Raw genomic sequence first — 21,160 nt, 5'->3', positions numbered from 1 at the left:
GTATAATGCCAGAAGGTTGCTTACAAGGTGATTTGAGCTGCTGTGGTCAAATAAAGTTAGCTACCAAAAAATGGGTGTGTTCCAAAAGGTTTTAGTAAATGGAGTCATCCACTGATGAAATCACAGACAATTAAATGTATCTTAAATTAAAATTTTCAAAGATATTATTTCAAAAGTACAAAAAAAGCTTTAAAAACATAGTAAGAATTATTTCTAAAATTTATTCCAGATCTTTATATTAACAATTATACCAAATCATAAATGATTTATTTTACATTCAGTGAGCTTTATGAATTCCAACAGTCTTTATAATAGTTGTGATTTATGTTCTTCTGGTCTGTTCATTAGAAATTGAATCAACTGAAGCAAAAGTTCATCATTGAAGCCTTTAACATCACCATCTTCGATAACTTCAAAAAGAGGCTTGCTCTCTGTCCCCCAACATATATTCTTACGAGAGTTATTCTGATTAGCCTGTGCAGTAAGTGCCAAAGTATTTAACTGGTAACAAAAGAAGGCAAAGTATTTTCCATCTGTAACTACACCCTGGGAGACAAATGGACGGGTAACATCAGCTTCACTCCAGAATCCTGTAGAAAGAAGGTACATTTAAGTTTACACATATCTAATTTTTTTTTTTTGGTTGGAATGTTTATCAAATCAGAGGAGATAAAAACACAAAGACACCAAAATCCATAAAATATTCAATTTCTCACAAGTGTTTTCCGTTCTTACCACTCCTGTACCACCCCACTGTATTTTCACCTTTTTCCAACTATTGCTCATAATGGAACTAAACTTGGGGCAGATCATGTAACCTCTCTACACAGCTATTGTCCTTCATTTATAAAATCAGAGGACTGAACTAGATGACTTCTAATAAGGCCGTTGTCTTTTATTCTGTTAACTCAAGAACCTTCATTACCAAGATAATCTTATGAATTTCCTAAAATGATAAAGACACAGGGCAGAAAGTCCTTGATATTTTAGTCCCATTCCCTTGTTTTAAATGAGGAAACTGACATCCAAGGAATGTAAGTAACTTGTTTAAGATCAAAAGGTAGGACTGGAGACAAATTTCCAGACTTCTTAATTTAGTGTCCGTTCCACTGTACTAGCTGAAATTTTTCCTATCATTACTTATTATCTTGAGCATGTCCCTCCTTCCCATTCTTTCCTAGATCATCACTTGATCATCATCTCCCAACTGCCATCTTTTCTTTTTCTTTCCATTCATCTGAGAATTCAAGCGACATACATATTTTTGATCTTTCCCAAATCATCCTTTGATCTTCTCACCATTCCACTAAAAACATTTTCAGAAAATAATAAAGATTTTAATTTGCCTTTTTGGATAATCTAAACTGTCTCTTCATTTGATTTGGTTCTAACACAATTATATCTTTGGTCAACAGGGCTCAACTATAACTTCTGTGACATTGTCCTTAACTAGTTTTTCTGCTAGTTTCTAAATAGCAATTTCATTCCTTGTTTCGCTGCATTATCTTCTTAACATTTTGCTGAAATGTTAATATCTGAATATTATCCTGAAAAATATCCAGGAATATTTCTTTTACAATCAAATTACTCGTCTATTTTTATATTCTCAAAGACAAAATCATTTGCTTTCATGATTTCACTTATTTATATTAAGATTGATAATTCTGCCTCTTTACAAACAGTTCTGTCTTATTCTTCCTTAAACACTTTCATACAGAAATATCCCAGTCATAATAACATAAAATGAAATAGATTAAGAAAAGGCCATTTCATCAAATTTCTTGATTCAGTACACATCTGAATTTGAGGCATTTTAACAGGTTTTTATCTATACAATATATGTACATACACATGCATATAATTATAGAAAGTAAACTATAATAAGAGAAATTTCAAATAATGATAAAAAAGGTCTACATTAGACACTGTAACTTTCATCTTTGTTGTCAATGATTAAAAGATGAATTGTTGTGTGTGCGCAGTATGCTCTAATTTGTATTAAAAAGCTCAACAGGATTTGGTTTGTTTTTTTTGCTGACCATTCTCTTCCTAAGACCTATGGAAAGATTCTGAAGAAGCTGACACAATTTTGACATGACACCTCCCAAAGTTGCTGGATAGCTTATAAGGAACCCTCCAAAAACAATTATGACTAGAGCAACCTAAAGGCAGGCCAATCAATGTCCCCCAAAAGCTTCAAGAACAGACCAAAAATGAGACTTTGCCTTTGCTGAATATATATGAAAAACAGAGCTCCTTTCTCCCTACCACTCTTTTTTCCCCCTTTATACAAAGAACAAAGGATCCGAGTCCAAATAATAATAGAGACATGAAAGTATACTGTTGGTGTGAATTATGAAAACTTATTACTTTCCATCACCCTTTTCCCCTCATCTTGGGACAGCTATAGAAGGGCATTCAATATGCCATTGGAATATGCTTGTTGTTGTATACTGCAGCTTGCTTTCAGCTCTGGTGTCATAGCTTAGCATGTGATTCAGGACAAGAAAGGATATAAGCTAGTGTCAACCTTCTTAGTCTCAGAAAGTTTGCCCCTCACCTTTGCAAAATGGGAGTTATTTGTATTAAGCACAATATAATGACACAATAAAAACCAGCACACAAAGAGAAAAAACAATGACTTCTTGCCATCCAAGTGAAAATCAGTACAGTTTGCGTGTGGGTGTGCGTGTGTGTGCTTTATAAATTATAAAATCAACTGTACCTTGATACATAGCCTGTGCCCCAGTCCAAGCAAAAAGACTGGCAATGGCATTCGCTCGATAACCAACTTCTATTTGATCACCACGATTGTTCTTCAAGAGTCTCTCCCTTTTTAGTTTGTCAGGTAACAAATGAAACTGAGTGTGACCATAACAGCATGGATCTGCTAATCTTGTGCCTGAATTCCAAAGCAAAAGAAAAAAAAAAAATCAAATGACAAAATATAAGATAAGAATTTCTATTAAGTATTAGTTTAATATTTGCTTCATACTTTTCTGTGAATTAAATAATTTTACATTATTTTTCTTTAAATTACCTTTCTTTTCTATAAGCAAAGTACACAAAACACAATTCCCCCTCCCAAAAAAAATATAAGAACAAAATCACAACATATTAACATAAAAAATAAATTAAAACAGAAAAGTAACAAATTAGTGAACAGGAATAAGACTTTAACATTCTAATTCAACTTTACTTGCTGTGTAACCTATTAATTGGGGATATATTTCTTCCATGAATTATTAATAGTATATTCAGTATTTTGCAAAGAAATATCATTGATTTTAAAAAGATTCTAAAAACAAAATACTAAAACAGACACTAACTACACTTACATTTATGAGGAAAGCATTGTTAATCAAGATGAACTGAAATAGTAATGATTATAAGTGCCAACATGTGAAATGGTGACTTTGTACTGGATGATAAAAGTGTGAACCAACTTAAAAGGCAAACTTGTATAGTGATGTGGTCATCAAGAGATCAGGGTTCTTGGAAACTGAGTGGAAGCCCATCCATTGGAGAATGGTTGAATAAATTGTGGTATATGAATATTATGGAATATTATTGTTCTGTAAGAAATGACCAGCAGGATAATTTCAGAAAGGCCTGGAATGACTTACATGAACTGATGCTGAGTGAAATGAGCAGGACCAGGAGATCATTATATACTTCAACAACAATACTGTATGATGATCAATTCTGATGGACGTGGCCCTCTTCAACAATGAGATGAACCAAATCAGTTCTAATAGAGCAGTAATGAATTGAACCAGCTTCACCCAGCAAAAGAACTCTGGGAAATGAATATGAACTACTACATAGACTTCCCAATCCCTCTAATATATTAGTCCGCCTGCATTTTTGATTTCCTTCACAGGCTAATTGTACACTATTTCAAAGTCCAATTCTTTTTGTACAGCAAAATAACTGTATAGACATGTACTTTAACATATTTAACATGTACTGGTCAACCTGCCATGGGGGGGGGGGGGGGAGGGAGGGGAAAAGTTGGAACAAAAGATTTTGTAACTGTCAATGCTAAAAAATTATCGATGTATATATCTTAAAAATTAAAAGCTATATAAAAGAGAAACAAAAAAAGAGATATCAGGGTTCTGATCTTAATTTTGGCTTTCTCTGGTTGTATGACTGAAAAAAATCAAGTAAATTTCTTATTCATTTGCTTATTTATAATACTGAAAGTTAGACTAGGTTATCTAGATGAACTTTTCTATTCTAAGTGCTCCATTTTATAGCCACTTCACTCATACATTATTGGCCTCCCGAATTTAAATTAAGGCCTTAAATTCTTCAGGGGATAGAAACTGAATCACTACTATTTCAACAAATAATAAGTGTGTATCAGAGAAAAATAACAAAAATTAATGATATGATACCATCTTAGCTTTTAGTTTTGGAATAAGAAAACAAGGAAAATTTTACAGATGGAAATCAATGTAACACTTTTTAAAAAAATCAATTTTAGTATTTTAAATTGCATAATTTTGAGACAAGCTGTATAATTGTCTTTTAAAAATATCTTTGTTGTTAATCTTGGGAGAAGGCAAAGCTAAAATGGCAGAGAAAGGGCAGCAATTTGCCTGAGTCCTCCCCCGAATACCTTTAAATAATGGAATAAAACAATTGTTGAACCGGCAGAACTCACAAAAGGACAGGGCGAAATAATTTTCCAGCTAAAGTCAACTTAGAAGATAGGCAGGAAAGGTCTGTTGCACCCGACTGAGAGTGAAACAGATTCCAGCAAAGGCTATACCAGCATAGACTGGCCTCAGCAAACCAGGAACAGATCTTGAGAGGAACTGAATCAACAGGACTGGCTCCTTCCAGAACTCTCAGTCCACAGAAGGGATTAGAAGTTACAGCGTCTTCTTTGCTGGCACTAGAGGCAGAATTCTTGCTTCTTTGCCCATTCTCAGATCCCAGGTCACAGTGTTGGGGAGCATAGGACAGGTTGCAACCACAACAGAGCAGAGACTCTCCCTACAGTTCCAGTACAGATAAGAATGATTGTGGTTGTTCAGAGACCACAACACAGACCAGGAGAGGAATAAACACAACTATCCTTAGATCATACCATCTTGGAAAAATTGACCACCCCCCCCCCCCCCCCCCCCCCAACTTGTGATACTGTACTTTCAATCCTGGCAGCAGAGGCCCATTTACAAAAAGAATTAAAAGTCAAGAAATAGGCTGAAAAAAATAAACAAAAAAATTCTGATCATAAAAAGTTACTCTGGCAATAAGGAAGATTAAAACAGACTCAGAAGATAAAATCAAATCTCCTTTATGCAAAGCCTCTAAAAAATATGAATTAGTTTCAGGTCATGGGAGAGCTCAAAAAAAAAAAAAAAATTGAAATTTAAGTAAGAGAGACAGAGGAGGGGCAGATAGATGATAGAATACCAGCCCTGAAGTCAGGAGGACCTGAGTTCAAATCTGGTTTCAGACACTTAACACTTCCTAGCTGTGTGACCCTGGGCAAATCACTTAACCAATTGCCTCAGCAAAAAAAAAAAAAAAGAGAGAGAGGGGTGGGGTGGGGAATTGGAAAGAGAAATGCGAATGGTACAAGAAAGTCATGAAAAACAAGTCGACAACTTGGCAAAGGAGACACAAGAAAATACTGAAGAAAATGCCATCTTAAAAACCAGAGTAGGCTAAATGGTAAAATACAAAGTACAAAAAGTCAATGAGGACAGAAATACTTTGAAAAGCAGAATTGGCCAAATGGAAAGAAAGGCACAAAAATTCACTAAAAAAAGAACTCCTTAAAAAGTATTAAAAGTGGTCAAAATGAAAAGGATGCACAAAAAGGGCTCAGTGAAAAAAAATCTTTTAAAATCTGAACTGAGCAAATAGAAGCTAATGACTTTATGAGAAATCAAAAACAATAAAACAAAACCAAAAGAATGAAAAAAAGAGAGGACAATGTGAAATGTTTCAATGAAAAGCAACAGACCTGGAAAATAGATCTAGGAGAGATAATTTAAAAATTAATGAGCTACCTGAAAGCCATGATCCAATAAAAATAGGCTACTCATCATCTTTCAAGAAACTATCAAGGAAAACTGCTCTGATATTGTAGAACCAGAGCTCCAGGTCAAGGAGTGAATGTTGCAGGATCCAAAAAGGAACAATTCTGACGATCATGAACCCAGTCAGGATAACACAGAAGCAAAACACTTTTGAGGAGGGATAGGAGGAAAAGAGAGAGAAGACATTATAGGGTAGAGGGAAGTTAACAGTGAAAGTAACTGAAGAAAAAAGTTAAGCAAGTTTCTCTCTTAAGGCCTCATTTCTCAAACACAGAGAGAACTGAGAAACATTTATAAAAAGAGCCATCCCTAGTTGATAAATGATCAAAAAACATGAAATTTTCAGATGAAGTTATCAAAGCTAGCTATAGCCACATGAAAAAATGTTCGTAAGATAGGCATACTTCATTTTATTGCATTTCAGAGATTGCATTTAAAAAAAAAAAAAAAAAACAAATTGAAGCTTTGTGGCAATTCTGCAACTATTAAGTCTAACAATGCCATTTTTCCAACGTGCTCACATACTATGTGTCACATTTTGGTTATTATATTTTAAACATTTATATTATTATACCTGTCATACTGATCTGTGATCAGTGATCTTTGATGTTACTATTATAATTGTTTTGGGGTACCAAAAATGGTATCCATCTAAGACTGTTAAGTTAATAGAGAAATGTTTTGTGTATTCTAATTGCTCCATCAATCAATTAGTGTTCTTGCCTCCCTACTCCCTAGGACACAATAATATTGAAGAATTACAAACTTAGTTGATAAAAAACTGGCAGGGTTTGAGAGGACTGATTAACTCTAATTTTGAAAGAAGTACTGTGAGTAAAATGCTAACATACAGCATTGCAAATAGCATTGCATGCCACATAGAAATCTTTTGTGAATAGTCAGTCAACACAGAAAATTCTGTTGTCTTATTTTAAGAAACTGTCGTCACCTTCAGTAACCACACCCCAATCAGTCAGCAGCTATCAACATTAAGGTAAGAACCTCCATGAACAAAAAAAAAAAAAAAAAAAAAAAAAAAAAAAAGAGAGAGAGAGAAAGAGAGAGAGACTCATTGAAAGTTCAGATGATGGTCAGCATTTTTTAGCAATATTTATTTTTAAATTAAGATATGTGCAATTGCACACTTAATACCCTACAATATAAACATAATTGTTATACTGCAAAATCAAAAAATTATTGTGCCTATCACTACACTGTGATATTTGCTTTGTGGTAGTCTGGAAGCAAATTTGCAAAATTTTCAAGGTATGCTTATGTAGAATGTCTACATGATATAACATTTTGATTCAAAATTTAGGGCACCAACAATTAATTTCTATCACAGACACACAAACACACACACACATATATACATACTTCACAAAAACTGAACTTTAAACACAGGTAGATTACCTCTAAAAGAAAAACTCACCAATAAATATGTTATTTTCATACTGTCGTTTGAATAATGGAAGTTTATCTGGTTTACAATTAATAACAGGAATTTCCACTGGCACCGAGTAATCCAATGGCACAAACTTAAGGAAGAAAGTCACAAGCATTAAATCTTTACAATAGCAATAGCATATATCCATTTATTACTACCTAGTAAAATTTACATTAACAAAATAACCACTGAAATGAATGTATTAAGTGAAGTTTTTGAGATGTAATTTGAAACAATTCATTATTTTCATAGCATACAGGAGTTTGTTTTTCCTCAGAACTGCAAATGATATATAGTTCAGTTCAAAGTTGTACAAAATATTTGCTTTGAATAAAGAGACTTTTCTCTTAGTTTAAAACTGTAACTATAAAATATACCCCCAAAATTCCTCTTTATAATAAGAAAAGTAGATTAACTATAAACTTATTCCCATTCAGACTCACAAGGTTAACCATATAGTAATAAAGTGCTTCTCTGTGGAATATTTGTAAATTGAACTGAAAACCAGATATAAAACACTCATAATCCTAATTTACAATTATTTTATAGCTGGGCAAATTCTTTACTTAGTTTTTTTTCATAAGTAATGGAATAGTCATAAAGGTCAGCGTTTAAAGGAATAAAAACATATGTAAAGGAAAATTCTTACCTCTGAAAGTTGTTTCTGTATACGAATCTGGCTATGTGGTTTATCATTTATCTGGTATCGTAATGCATCAATTCTACCTTTACGATAACCTTTTGAAATAATTTCTTCACCACACCACCAATAAAAATGAACCGGCCGTTGAAAATCTATGCAGAAAAATAAATTTTCATCTAGTGAACTTAACTATTTTGTTTCTTATACAATAGACCAAAATTTTAACATTAAATTTTTTATTAAACATTAAATACTTGAAACAAATCAAATATCCTAATCCAAAATTAATTATTTTAGCAATGTTTTTCAGTGTGTCAGATTAGGTTTGAGGCTAAAAATTTAACATTAAATTTTTTAATTTAAAGATACTATTACAGACGAAAATTCTTAGTGGGAAACATTCCCACTTGGAGGTATCCTCCAAGCCTCAACTTTTTCATTTGTAAAGTAAAAACAGTGCTTACAGCTTAATAGGGCTGTCATAAGAAAAATGATTTGTAAAACTTTATAGTTTTATATAAATGTAAACTATTTTAATTTTTATTATATTTATTCTTCACCAGTTTCAAGGTAAACTGTCTCTTCAATATCCTCATCCTACACTACACCCTTTAATTTACTCTAGGATTTAGTTTCCTAAAATTTTCACTCCCAAATTTTCTATCTTTTCCTTCCTTCCTCTGTCTATAAATATGAACCATTTCTTTATTCTTGAATATAGTATTCACTTTATGTTCTACAGCTTTTCCTGTTCCACAAGCCTGGGTGTATTCCAAGGTTCTGTCCTGGGTTTTTCACACTTAACTCCTTCTTTATTTTCTTCATGATATCTCATCTACTCTCTGGGTTTCAATTATCATGCACAGAGGCACACAAGGTCAGGTCAGCATCTATACTTGAAATATGTATCTACTCCACCTTTTTCCCTGCCTGAAGACAGTTCTTGCTCTTCAGTACAATTCAAAAAAATATTACACATATCCTTCCCAGATGCCCCAAATGAATTTGTTCTCTCTCATCTAAACTCTTCCCCACTTCACCTAGACCATGTTACCACTACCTGACATTATTCTTTTTCTGGGAACATTACTACCTTTCACTCCCAACAGAATATAAGCTCTTTTAATTATCACAGGAGATGGAAGAGAAGAATTAAAGAATGCTAAAGAAAGAACTTTAGCAGACACCTACATTAAAGAAGAAAGGAGGAAAAGAGGAAAGCAACAGTAGTTTGAAATTTATAAGACATGAACCAAAAGAATGTCCCAGAAGATGAGAAAATAGAAAATGTAAAGGAGAAATAGCTGGCCAATTGCCAAAGATGGTAGAAAACTCCAGGCATACTGATTGGATAAAGGCTGTTAAGACTTGGCAATTAGGAACTCAGCCTTCCTCCTTACCTTTGAAAGGACCATTCCAGTATTGTAATAGAAACCAAAATTACAAATGGCTAAGGAATGAATGGACAGGCAGAAGTAAAAGCAGAAATTATAAACAGACAATATAAATCAAAGGAACTTACTTGTTCCTTTGGAAGTAAAAAGACTGAAAATTAAAGTAGCTTGAAAAGGGGTATTTAGGTGAATCAAGAAGACATTGGCCTCAAACACTTAACTAGCTGTGTGACCCTACGTAAGTCACTTAATCCTGTTTCCATCAGTTTTTTTTTTTTAATCTGTAAAATAAGCTGGAAAAAAATAGTGAACCACTTCAGTATCTTTGCCAAGAAAATTCCACCGTGTCATTTACAGTCAGTTATGACTAAGAAATGACTCAACTGCTTGAAAAGACATTCCCTTAAGGAAGGGAAAACTTTTTTTTTTTTTCAAAATATGAATGAACTCTAAGTTCATGAAGAGAGAAAACTTTAAGATTAAAAGAAGACCTGTAGGTCTTTTGCAAAAGAAAAAGATGACAAAATATACAGAAATGGTAAGCAAAAAACAGACTGCCTGCCTTAGTTTTCTGCCAAGAATATGGGAATAAGGTAAGGAAACGTTTTTGGAAGACACACCACAGGATATATAATAGAAGAGTTGAGCAACAGTGTCCAGGTAAGGTTACAAATATAAATTTAAAATAGATGAAATGAGAGGGTTTGGGCTTTCTCCAATAGCACTTGGCAACACCAGCAGTGGATCATAGAAAGCAGACAGGATTGCCTAAGGTTGAGCAATAGGAGGGTGAACAAATCTCTGTAGAAATGAGGAAAATAGTGGTTGCTGAGAGGATTTATTGATCAAGAACTCAGGAATCCAGTACCTGCAAGGTCTACACTGATTAGAGTATAGATGGTGGGGACATTGACACTTGAGAATTCATGGTTTTAATTTTGTTTTTAGCACAGGACAGTGAAGCCGTGCATGTGTAATCAATGTACTTTAAAAGCAAGAAAGGGTTTCACAGATGATCTAATGAAGCCCCTTTATTATAAATGCTCTTTAAAAGAGAATTTATAATCTGATCAATTACTTACAAGACTTCTGATTCCATATCTGTTCCCTTGCCTTGTATCAAATAGAATTCACTGAATGATTTAATTGCGCAAATTCTCATTCTGATAAAAATCAAATCAATTGTATATAGATTTTAAAAAAAGATTAATTTCTTTTAATTAAAAAAATTTTAATGGAAGTGATACCAACAATTTAAGATTTAATAAGAATCAACGGCAATCGTTAAGATATGACAGGTTTCCTTCAAATACAAGTATAGAGACTATTATTATAGTAATTTTTTGATAAACCCAGAATATATCTGATCATGAACGTTTATCTTGCTTTTTTAAAACATTTATTCTAAGACCTATTGCCACTTTGGGGAGGGGACAGGGAGAAAAGTTTGCAACACAAAGTTTTACAAAAATGAATGGTGAAAGGTATCTTTACTTATATCTGGAAAAATAAAATACTATTAAAAATTAAATTCCTTGGTGTTCAATTCATCGCATCACTGGGTTGTAAGTGCATTCTCTGTACACACACAAATATGTACATTCCCATACATGAGCTTATATATGCAATTTATCACTTTTTTAAAGATTCTTTTTAAATTCTGAGTTCCAAATTCTACAAAGCTTAATGTACAAACGGCCTCTCAAGGCCTGTTTGTCTCTGTGATTCTCACATTTTCTTCTACCTTTTGGCCATTTTTCATATTCTGTATATTGCCCCTATTTCTAATCTATTCTCTACTGAAGAACTGAAAGGCCTATGGTCATTTAACTATTTATAAGCTGGACCAAGATAAGTTTATTTTACTACAGATTTACATAGAGATGTGCTTTCCATACCTTTGGAAGTAATCCCGACTCTTCACAAGGGCTCTCACCTCATTAATCAGAGAAATGCAAATTAAGACAACTCTGAGATACCACTACACACCTGTCAGATTGGCTAGGATGACAGGGAAAGATAATGCGGAATATTGGAGGAGATGTGGGAAAACAGGGACACTAATACATTGTTGATTGAATTGTGAATACATCCAACCATTCTGGAGAGCAATTTGGAGCTATGCTCAAAAAGTTATCAAACTGTGCATACCCTTTGATCCAGCAGTGTTACTACTGAGTTTATATCCCAAAGAGATCATAACGAAGGGAAAGGGTCCTGTATGTGCATGAATGTTTGTGGCAGCCCTCTTTGTAGTGGCTAGAAACTGGAAACTGGGTGGATGCCCATCAGTTGGAGAATGGCTGAATAAATTGTGGTATATGAATATTATGGAATATTATTGTTCTGTAAGAAATGACCAACAGGATGATTTCAGAAAGGCCGAGATACTTATACAAACTGATGCTGAGGAAACGAGCAGGGCCAGGAGATCATTATATACTTCAACAACAATACTATATGATGACCAGTTCTGATGGACCTGGCCATCCTCAGCAATGAGATGAACCAAATCAGTTCCAATGGAGCAGTAATGAACTGAACCAGCTACGCCCAGAGAAAAAACTCTGGGAGATGACTAAAATCCATTACATTGAATTCCCAATCCCTATATTTTTGTCCACCTGCATTTTTGATTTCCTTCACAGGCTAATTCTGCAGTATTTCAGTGTACGATTCTTTTTGTACAGCAAAAAAAAAAAAAAAAAAAAAAAAAACGGTTTGGTCATGTATACTTATTGTGTATCTAACTTATATTTTAATATATTTAACATCTACTGGTCATCCTGCCATCTGGGAGAGGGGGTGGAAGGAGGTGAAAAATTGGAACAAGAGGTTTGGCAATTGTCAATGCTGTAAAGTTACCCATACACATAACCTGTAAATAAAAGGCTATTAAAATTTTAAAAATAAATAAATAAATAACAACAAGGGCTCTCACCTCTAACCACTGCACTATGGAACTATAAAATGCTTTGAAAACCTTAAGGTGCTATATGAATGCTGTTGTTTAATTACTATCATTTGTCCAAGGTCATTCTGTTTCTAAATGTCAAAGCCTTGGATATTACAGCCTTCATTTGGAGATGTGCTTGAATGGCACAAATACCAGCTGGATGGCCAGTGGGATCAGGACTCGGCCTGGAGTCAGGCCAACCGGAGTCCAAATCTGCCCAATCACTTGGTTGCATAACTTGTGTTTACCTGTTTGACTCAGTTTCCCTTTCTGTAGAATGAGAATAGTATTACCTTCCCAGGGGAGAGGAGAGACAGAGACACAGAGGGGAGACATTGACAGGGGAAAAACGGAGAAAGGAAGCCTGAGCACAAGTCTGGGGGGGAAAGGGCAAGAAAAAAAGTTGGAAAGGCAGTGAAGAAACGTTATTGAGGGGATTAGAGTGAAAGAGAAAGGAAGAGGAAAGCTGGGGGACTGAGAGCTGGGGGTTGGAGGGGAAAACTCTTGAGGAAGAGGAGAAAGTGGGAAAATGGGGGACCTGAGGTAGAACAACTGAGTTCAAACACTGACACCGCATTAGCTGTAGAACCATTGGCAATTCCAACGTCAGGCTCGAAGGACAATTCTAAAGTGATGAGAATTTTTAGTGCCTGGCACATAGTTAAGTGATATACAAATTTTAATCATAATTTTCACTGCTGTTGCGCCTAGGACAGCCAGCTGAGTTAGATACTTTAATTATGTCCATTTTATAGAGGAGGAAACAGAAGAGGTGACTTCTCAATGACTCACCCAGCCAGTCACACAACTAGGAAATTTGTGAGGCTGAATCTCAATTCAGGTTTTCCTGACAAATATTCACCCTTGCCTTGGTTTTCTCAGGTGAAATTGGTAACTTTCTGTAACTTTTTTTTTTTTTTTTAATGGAATCACTATTGTAGTTGTGAAGGAAATGGGGGGAGAGGTCCTGGGACAGGAGAGAAGTGGAAAATCTGGTAGGGAGGCGAGGTGGGGGAGGGGGCGGCAGGAGGAAAAGTAGGGAGCGGAGCGGGGCCGACATGCGTCAGGGTGGGCCTGGGGAGGGCCCGTCCTCCGACACTCACCCAGGGCAGCGGCCGAGAGACTCGGGTTGTGGGGGGTCAGCAGCCCGGTCAGGGAGATCACGAGCTGGTGTAGGAAGGGAGAGGCCACAAACTCCTGCTGCTGGTACGGCGGGGCCCGCTTCTTGCGCTTCAGGTGGAAGTGCTCCTGCAGGAGGCAGTCGCACACGGCGGAGCGCAGGGGGGCCAGATCGGGCAGGCCACCGGGCTCGCCAGGGCCAGGGGGCCGGGGCAGGGGCAGGCCGCTCAGGTAGACGGTCTTGGTGAAGCTTTGGTACCAGCGGTCTGCACTGAGGGCGTAGGTCTGCGGGTACACGACGTACTTGGGGCGCTGCACCTTCGTGAGCACGCGCAGCTTCGCCTCCACCGAGGGCGCGTCGTGGGCCTGCTGATGCCACCGGTCCACCCGACGCTGTCGGGCTGCCTTGCTTTTTGCCGTCAGGGAGGCCACCGCCGGCGGATACCGCGCTGTCGAGGCGGCGGGCGGGGCTATCTCGGCCGCAGGAGTCGCGACTTCGGCCGCTGTGTGCAGCCGCAGTCCTCGGCCGCGGGGATACAGCTTTACCCGAATGGAGGCCGCCATCTTCATCCGAACGCCGAGGGCGGAGCCGGGAGGTCGAAGATAGGACACGCTTGCACGTAGACGCCGGGAAACTAGCCGACCAATCGGGAGGCAATATTATGATTACGGCCTTGCGTCAGAGCGTAGTGAAAGGGGTCTCGACGAAATGACGTTATGAAACGCAGAGCCAATAGGATTTTTCCTCTTATCTTGTTTTTTTCCCGGGGGCAGGATGTTTAAAGCCGAAAGATCTGAGACCTTGGAAACAGTCTTACCTTCCTTCTCTCGCCATTCTTTTTTAAAAGCAGCCAAATGTTAAACTTTGAAATGCTGACGCTTAAAATGCAAATTTAGGAATAAGGCCAAATACTTTCTTCCTGTCAGCTGTTTCCCTACCCCAAAAATTTAAATTTTCTTTTTAACTTTTTAGTCGACTGTTGCCTATCCCTCCAATGCAGTTTGATATCTGTGTTGCAATGTCTAGTTCATAGGATCTTGGATTTAGATCTGAAAGGGAGGCCAAAGATCATAAGTCCAGGGGCTTAACTTTTCTCGGGGGCATCTTTAGGAAACTGGTGAAACCCACGAACCTCTTCTTAGTGTTTTTAAAATACATTTTTAAAATGTGTGTTTTTACGTTGGGAAACTATGTTACGATACAGTTAGCAAAATATGTTTTCAAAGAATATACGAACCTCAAACTAAGAATCCTTAAAATAGTCTAAATCTTCCCCTCCCCTTTTTTTTTTTTTTTTTTTTTTTTTTTTTTAACCAAGATAATAAAGTCCAAACAAGTGAAGCAACTTGCTCGAGATCAGGCAGATAGTAGGAGATAGATCTAAGGTATGAACTCATCTAGATCCCCTGAGACTAAAAATTCATTGCCCTTTCTTCTTCATGTGGAACTGGAAGGGATTTAATACCTCATCTCTAACTGAACCTTCTCATTTTACATGTAAGGAAACAATTGTAGGAGAATTTAAATTATTGAGGAAATAGATTTAAAGAATAATTTTTTTGTATTGTCATGGCAATATATTCATCAAATTAAAGCATTAATATGGTTTAGTAAAAAGAGCTCTGGATTTTGAGTGCTATGTCAAATCTGAAAATAAATCACCAAAGAGTCACAGGTTATGCAACTGCTCTTAACTAAAAATACCAAAGAGCTTACATGGGTTATCACAACTGTAATTAATTAATTTTAAAAATTAAAGTAGCAAAATCAAAGAGATAGAAGTGTCTTGTAGAAGACACTTTTTAGTGTGACCAAATTTCAATACATATAGCAAAAGTAATGCAGTGAACTGTAGCTCTCACAAAGAGGGGAAACAGCAACAATGAGACAAGTTTGATTCATAGCAGGATTTCATGACCAAAACATGGGTCCTGCAGGTACTTGTCTGAACTCAGAGACCACTTGGGGCTGGTGCAGAAACAATTCCAGCATTTTGTTGTAGCTAAATGAATTCAGACAGTGACCTCAAAAAATTGTTCTTAGGCCAAACTCAGTTCAGTCTGCTTCCTGGTCTGAACTCTGAAAAATCTCCTAATAATAAAAAGAGAGAGGTCTTGGCGTGGGGATCTTGACACCTAAAACTGGAATTGAAGTCCCTCTCCTCAGCCCTTTAGTTCCTCTACAACTTGAGGCAAGTGTTTTACCACTCTGAGCCTCAGTTTCCTTTGAGGTCTCAGGACAGGGTCAGGATTATAATCCATGTCTTTATCTCTATCCCTTAGGTGTAGGTGCCCACCATAGATCAGATGTGGATCCCCTTCTCTGTGTATACTCTTAGTGCTCTAATCAGCTCTCAGGAGTTCAATTACTTATACCCCTCCTTTCTCTCCTGACCATCAATATTAGGTCATTAACTGATTGCTTGGCATTACCTCCTCTTTATCCTATCAGCATCTCAAGCCCAACACTTAGCAACAACAAGTCCAAAACAAAACGCTTCTTTCTCCTAAACTGATCTTCTACTCTTTCTTATTCTGTCAAGTTTCACAAGCTCAGTCTCCAGTACTTTGACTCTCCAAGGTTCTCCTTCAAGTCTCATATCATTGTTGACAAGTCCCATCAATTCATTCTCCACAGCATCTCTTACATCCATTCCCTTCTCTTTGCTCATATCATCTGGGCTCTAATTCATGTCTTAATAATGTCTTGGCTGTACTATTGCAATAACCTCTTAATTGATCTCTCAGTCATTAAACTCTCAGCTCTTTGATTCATCTTCCACACAGCTGCCAATTTGAAATTCCTAAAGCACATCACTGATTTGCCATTCCTCTGCTCAGGAAGCTTGTTGGTTTCCTATTGCTTCCATGATAAAATACAAACTCTTCAATATGCCATCTAAAACCCATCTAGCTCCAACCTAATTTTCCAGACTGACCATATATTACTTCCTTTTCACACACTATATATTATAATCTAGTTAACATTTATTAAGCATCTGCTGTGTACCATCAAAACACTTAGACTGTAAAGGGGGAGACAGCATAGAAAAGGAGGCAAGAGTAGGCGTAGGGAAAGGAGAGATGAGACATCAGGGAATGCTCTACATGGAGGCATATTGTTCTGTGGACTTGAAACCAGGCAAAGCAGCAGATGCAAAGTGGAGTGAGCCAGAAAGCTCTGGTTCTTCCCTCTATAAAAGAAAGCATTGAGAAGAGTTTAGTAGACTTCCTTCCAATTAGAGGGGAGAGGAGAGTGAGGAAGCTGGTGCCAATCAGGACTTAAGTTAGCAGTCCAGTGGTGAATTTAGAAGTGATGAATTTATCCTGAGAGGGGCATCTTGTTCCATGAACTTGAAATCAGGCAGAACAGCAGATACAGAGTGGAGTAAGCCAAATTAACCTATTTCCCCATATATGCCCTTCCATCTGCCTTCTGTGTGGGTTTTCATAATTATCCTTCCTCTATCATGTACATCCAATTTAACTAAGTACACATACTTGTCCTAATTCAGCTTTTCTTCCCATATTAATTTTCTTTAGTACTAGTTCTAATTTCTTATAGGCACTTTGGAGACTATAATGTTAAGAGTTCATATGTGTGACTCCACTGTTATTGATAGAGAAAATAAATCATACTATGTAAAGAAAAATTGTACACTAAATAGATTCACCAATTAAAAGAATAAGTAACATTACAAACTGTTATGAAACTATTTCTAATTGCCTTTGACCTTATCCATGTTATTGTCCCAGTAGTTGAAACAAAGCTTTCAAATGAGGACCAATTAAATTTATAAATATAAAGTTACTATTACAATAATAATAATAATAATAATAATAATAGCACTTTTTATAATAGCATAGTATTTTATGGTTTACAAAACAATTTCCTTATAACTTTACCTGATATAAATAATATAAAAGTAACATAATATTGTCATGGCCTATTCCTAGAGTAGTCCTCCCAATGTTGCCCCTCACACAGGTCATGTCTAACCATATTCTCTGAGATCACTAATCTCGGTCTGGCAGATTTGACTTTCCAGAATAGAACCATAACTATATGGTTACAATTCAAGCACAAGATCCTGACTCTTTCATGGAGGGATAAGTTTACCACCCTAAATCTTGATTGAGATGATTCCTGGCTGTACAAAATGAATCACAATAATTCTACTATCTCTTAATGAACAATAATGCAAAAACAATGATAAATACACCAGTTATCCAAAATAAAGCAATGCAGAAATAATATACCACGGTTATCCTTAATTATATACTATTATTAATGTGTACAGTATTCTTGGGGAAAAATGGGCACATATTCATAGAAAATTAGCAAGAATGCACATGACTGAGAACGAATTTCTTGGAGCAATTAACAATTCTGAGCTGCAAGCTCTATTCAAGTCTTTGACCCCTTTAAGTAATATCTCCCCCACTTTAGTCATTTCTGTTTCTCTCCTGATCCTCATTGTTTTGGTGCACAAATCTATTCTTTTACTCTCAAAGTAATAAAGAACTAACAAACTTTTAACTCACAATTCTCATTAAAAGAGCCCTGAAAAGACTTATATGTGCAAAAATGTTTGCTGTAGCCCTCTTTGTAGTATCCAGAAAGTGGAAACTAAATGGATGCCCATCAATTGGAGAATGGTTGAATAAATTGTGGTATTTTGTAATGCCGGAGAAACTGAGGCAGGAGAGAGATTAGAGAGTTTTCAATATTTTATTAATTGGAGAGTATAATTGACTGGACAGGACTCTTGTCTCAAATTATCCAGTCAGACAGAGATAAAGATATACTGGGACCAAGGAATCCATGTTGGTCCCAGGGCTGGAGGAGACTGTCATCTCAAGGAATCCAGCCTTCAGCATCTAGCATACAGCCTCCAGCTATGAATAGGAGAAACCCAACTTCTTAAATGCCTTTTAGAGACAAAGAAAATGAAAAGGGCGGAAAGTTTCTGTCAGGATAGGGGAGGCCATAAATCCTAAAAACCCAGGAACAGCATGTCTGAATACACAGAGATAAAGATGTCAGTGAGGTATCCTGGATTATTTTTAGAGGGATACTGTAAGTTCTTGAGAACAGGAAAGAGTCAGGAATTGCACTCTCTTGTTTATCCTGAGTGCTAACAATTTATAACCTTAGGGCAAATGGTTCCCAATCTTAATGGATCAGAAGGGGGGGGGGGTCACAACTAAAGGAAATAGGGAAACTGAGATAAGGGAAACTCATAGAACAGTTTAAATGAGACTGTGGCATAGCAACATGAATATTATTGCTCTGTAAGAAATGACCCGCAGGATGATTTCAGAAAGGCCTGGAATGACTTACAAAATTACAGCTATATATAATACAGCTATATATATTATATATATATATATATATATATATATATATAGTGTATATATATATATATTGTACAATATATTGTGCAATATATATATAATATATATATACAATTATATATATATATATAAGCTATAATTTTAAAAGCTTTGGCAATTGTCAATGCTGAAAAATTACCCATGCCTATATCTTGTAAATAAAAAGCTATAATAAATAAATAAAGGAAAAGAATCACCCTTCCAAAAAATAAAAATAAAAGAGCCTTGAACAAATATACATCAAAACGATAAATAGTCCCCTTAAATTGCAAAACTCAGATTGGCTTGCTGGGTGATGCAGACCGGCTCAGTCAACTCCTTTCTCAAAAAGATGCTGAACTGAAGTCAGGAGGACCAGAGTTCAAATCTGCTCTCGGACACTTAACACTGCCTAGCTGTGTGACCCTGGGCAAGTCACTTAACCCCAACTGCCTCAGCAAAAAAAAAAAAAAAAAATGCTGAATTGTTGGGGTCCAGCTCCAGTGAATACTGAGAGTATGAATGTGGACTTAATACTGGCCCTCTACACTGAATTTTCCAGTTTCTTCTAACAGCAAAGCAAGCTTACAGCAATAAGTCCTGAGTGTGGATCTCTAGACAATGAATAACAGACTAAACAACTTTTCTATCCACAAGATGCTGCTTTATTAACAAAATTTCATCTATTTTTACAGTGAACTTTACTGTTTTTCCCTCTCATACCATAATGGGCAGCAGAAACCATATGACCCCTCTGGGCATTTCCTTTTTAAAATTTATAGATGGCACTTTAACAAAGAGCTTCTGCCTTCCTCCAGACAATCAGCAGAGCAGCTGCCTTCTTGTCTACTGACTCTGCTGTTGAAGGTTCATGCAGCTTTTGCTTTATTAATTTCTGTCCTGCTGAGTTCTCCACTATACATAGAGGCTTAAATTAGATTCTCATGGTCTCAGTTACTCATCTTTTCCTTATGAGATAAAATTCAAAAAATCATTTCTGTTGGTTATGAAATTAACAGCCTGTATTAAGTCATTCCATGATATAGTTATTTGATTAATCACTTTAAGTTTATACAGTTGCAAATAAATGAGATAAATAAGTGAATAAAGATACCCAATTCATTGCATCCTTATTCATCTATTCTTTAAAAGGTCCCAGTCCTTATTCTGTGTCCTATTATTCTGTATCTCACATTTATTAGAAAAAAGTTTTTCATACATGGGTTTAACAGTTATTCAGGCACCAAAGTTAACTTTTTCTGCCCCTTTTGCATCTGAACTGCCAACATGTTAATGTTTCAGTATCTTGCAAAAATATTCCTATTTTATAGATGAAGCAACTGTATATCAGAGAAATGGTTTTTTTTTTTTTTTTAATAGCCTTTTATTTACAGGATATATACATGGGTAACTTTATAGCATTAACAATGGCCAAACCTCTTGTTCCAATTTTTCACCTCTTACCCCCCCACCCCCTCCCCTAGATGGCAGGATGACCAGTAGATGTTAAATATATTAAAATATAAATTAGATACACAATAAGTATACCTGACCAAAACGTTATTTTGCTGTAGAAAAAGAATCAGACTCTGAAATATTGTACAATTAGCTTGTGAAGGAAATCAAAAATGCAGGTGTACATAAATATAGGGATTGGGAATTCAATGTAATGGTTTTTAGTCATCTCCCAGACTTCTTTTTCTGGGCATAGTTATTTCAGTTTATTACTGCTCCATTAGAAATGATTTGGTTGATCTCATTGCTGAGGATGGCCTGATCCATCAGAACTGGTCATCATCTAGTATTGTTGTTGAAGTATATAATGATCTCCTGGTCCTGCTCATTTCACTCAGCATCAGTTCGTGTAAGTCTCTCCAGGCCTTTCTGAAATCATCCTGTTGGTCATTTCTTACAGAACAGTAATATTCCATAATTTTCATATACCACAATTTATTCAGCCATTCTCCAACTGATGGACATCCATTCAGTTTCCAGTTTCTAGCCACTACAAAAAGGGCTGCCACAAACATTCGTGCACATACAGGTCCCTTTCCCTTCTTTATAATCTCTTTGGGATATAATCCCAGTAGTAACACTGCTGGATCAAAGGGTATGCACAGTTTGATAACTTTTTGAGCATAGTTCCAAACTACTCTCCAAAAT

General features: G+C 36.2%; 1 protein-coding gene across 1 annotated transcript; it reads right to left on the bottom strand.

Annotated features, from left to right (window-relative positions):
* Positions 1-201: 201 nt before the first annotated feature.
* Positions 202-14,222, bottom strand: MRPS30 (mitochondrial ribosomal protein S30). The gene is made up of 5 exons (XM_003759901.3): positions 13,606-14,222; positions 8,159-8,304; positions 7,495-7,600; positions 2,726-2,902; positions 202-590 (listed from the first exon to the last, which is right to left on the bottom strand). Exons 1-5 carry the CDS (start codon positions 14,189-14,191, stop codon positions 307-309), a joined length of 1,299 nt encoding a protein of 432 aa, XP_003759949.2. The 5' UTR covers positions 14,192-14,222; the 3' UTR covers positions 202-306.
* Positions 14,223-21,160: the final 6,938 nt, after the last annotated feature.

The sequence above is a fragment of the Sarcophilus harrisii genome, chromosome 1, assembly GCF_902635505.1.
Source record: "Sarcophilus harrisii chromosome 1, mSarHar1.11, whole genome shotgun sequence".
Lineage (NCBI taxonomy): Eukaryota > Metazoa > Chordata > Mammalia > Dasyuromorphia > Dasyuridae > Sarcophilus > Sarcophilus harrisii.
This window is presented reverse-complemented; position numbering and strand designations above follow the sequence as displayed.

What these genes read in the sequence shown, in the direction of transcription:
- MRPS30 (XM_003759901.3), bottom strand. Translation starts at nt 14,191, where the DNA reads ATGAAGATGGCGGCCTCCATTCGGGTAAAGCTGTATCCCCGCGGCCGA. An exon ending in TCTCTCGGCCGCTGCCCTGG is followed by an intron (nt 8,305 to 13,605) that starts GTGAGTGTCGGA and finishes TTTTCTGCATAG; the next exon opens with ATTTTCAACGGCCGGTTCAT. An exon ending in TGAAAATAACATATTTATTG is followed by an intron (nt 2,903 to 7,494) that starts GTGAGTTTTTCT and finishes TTTGGAATTCAG; the next exon opens with GCACAAGATTAGCAGATCCA.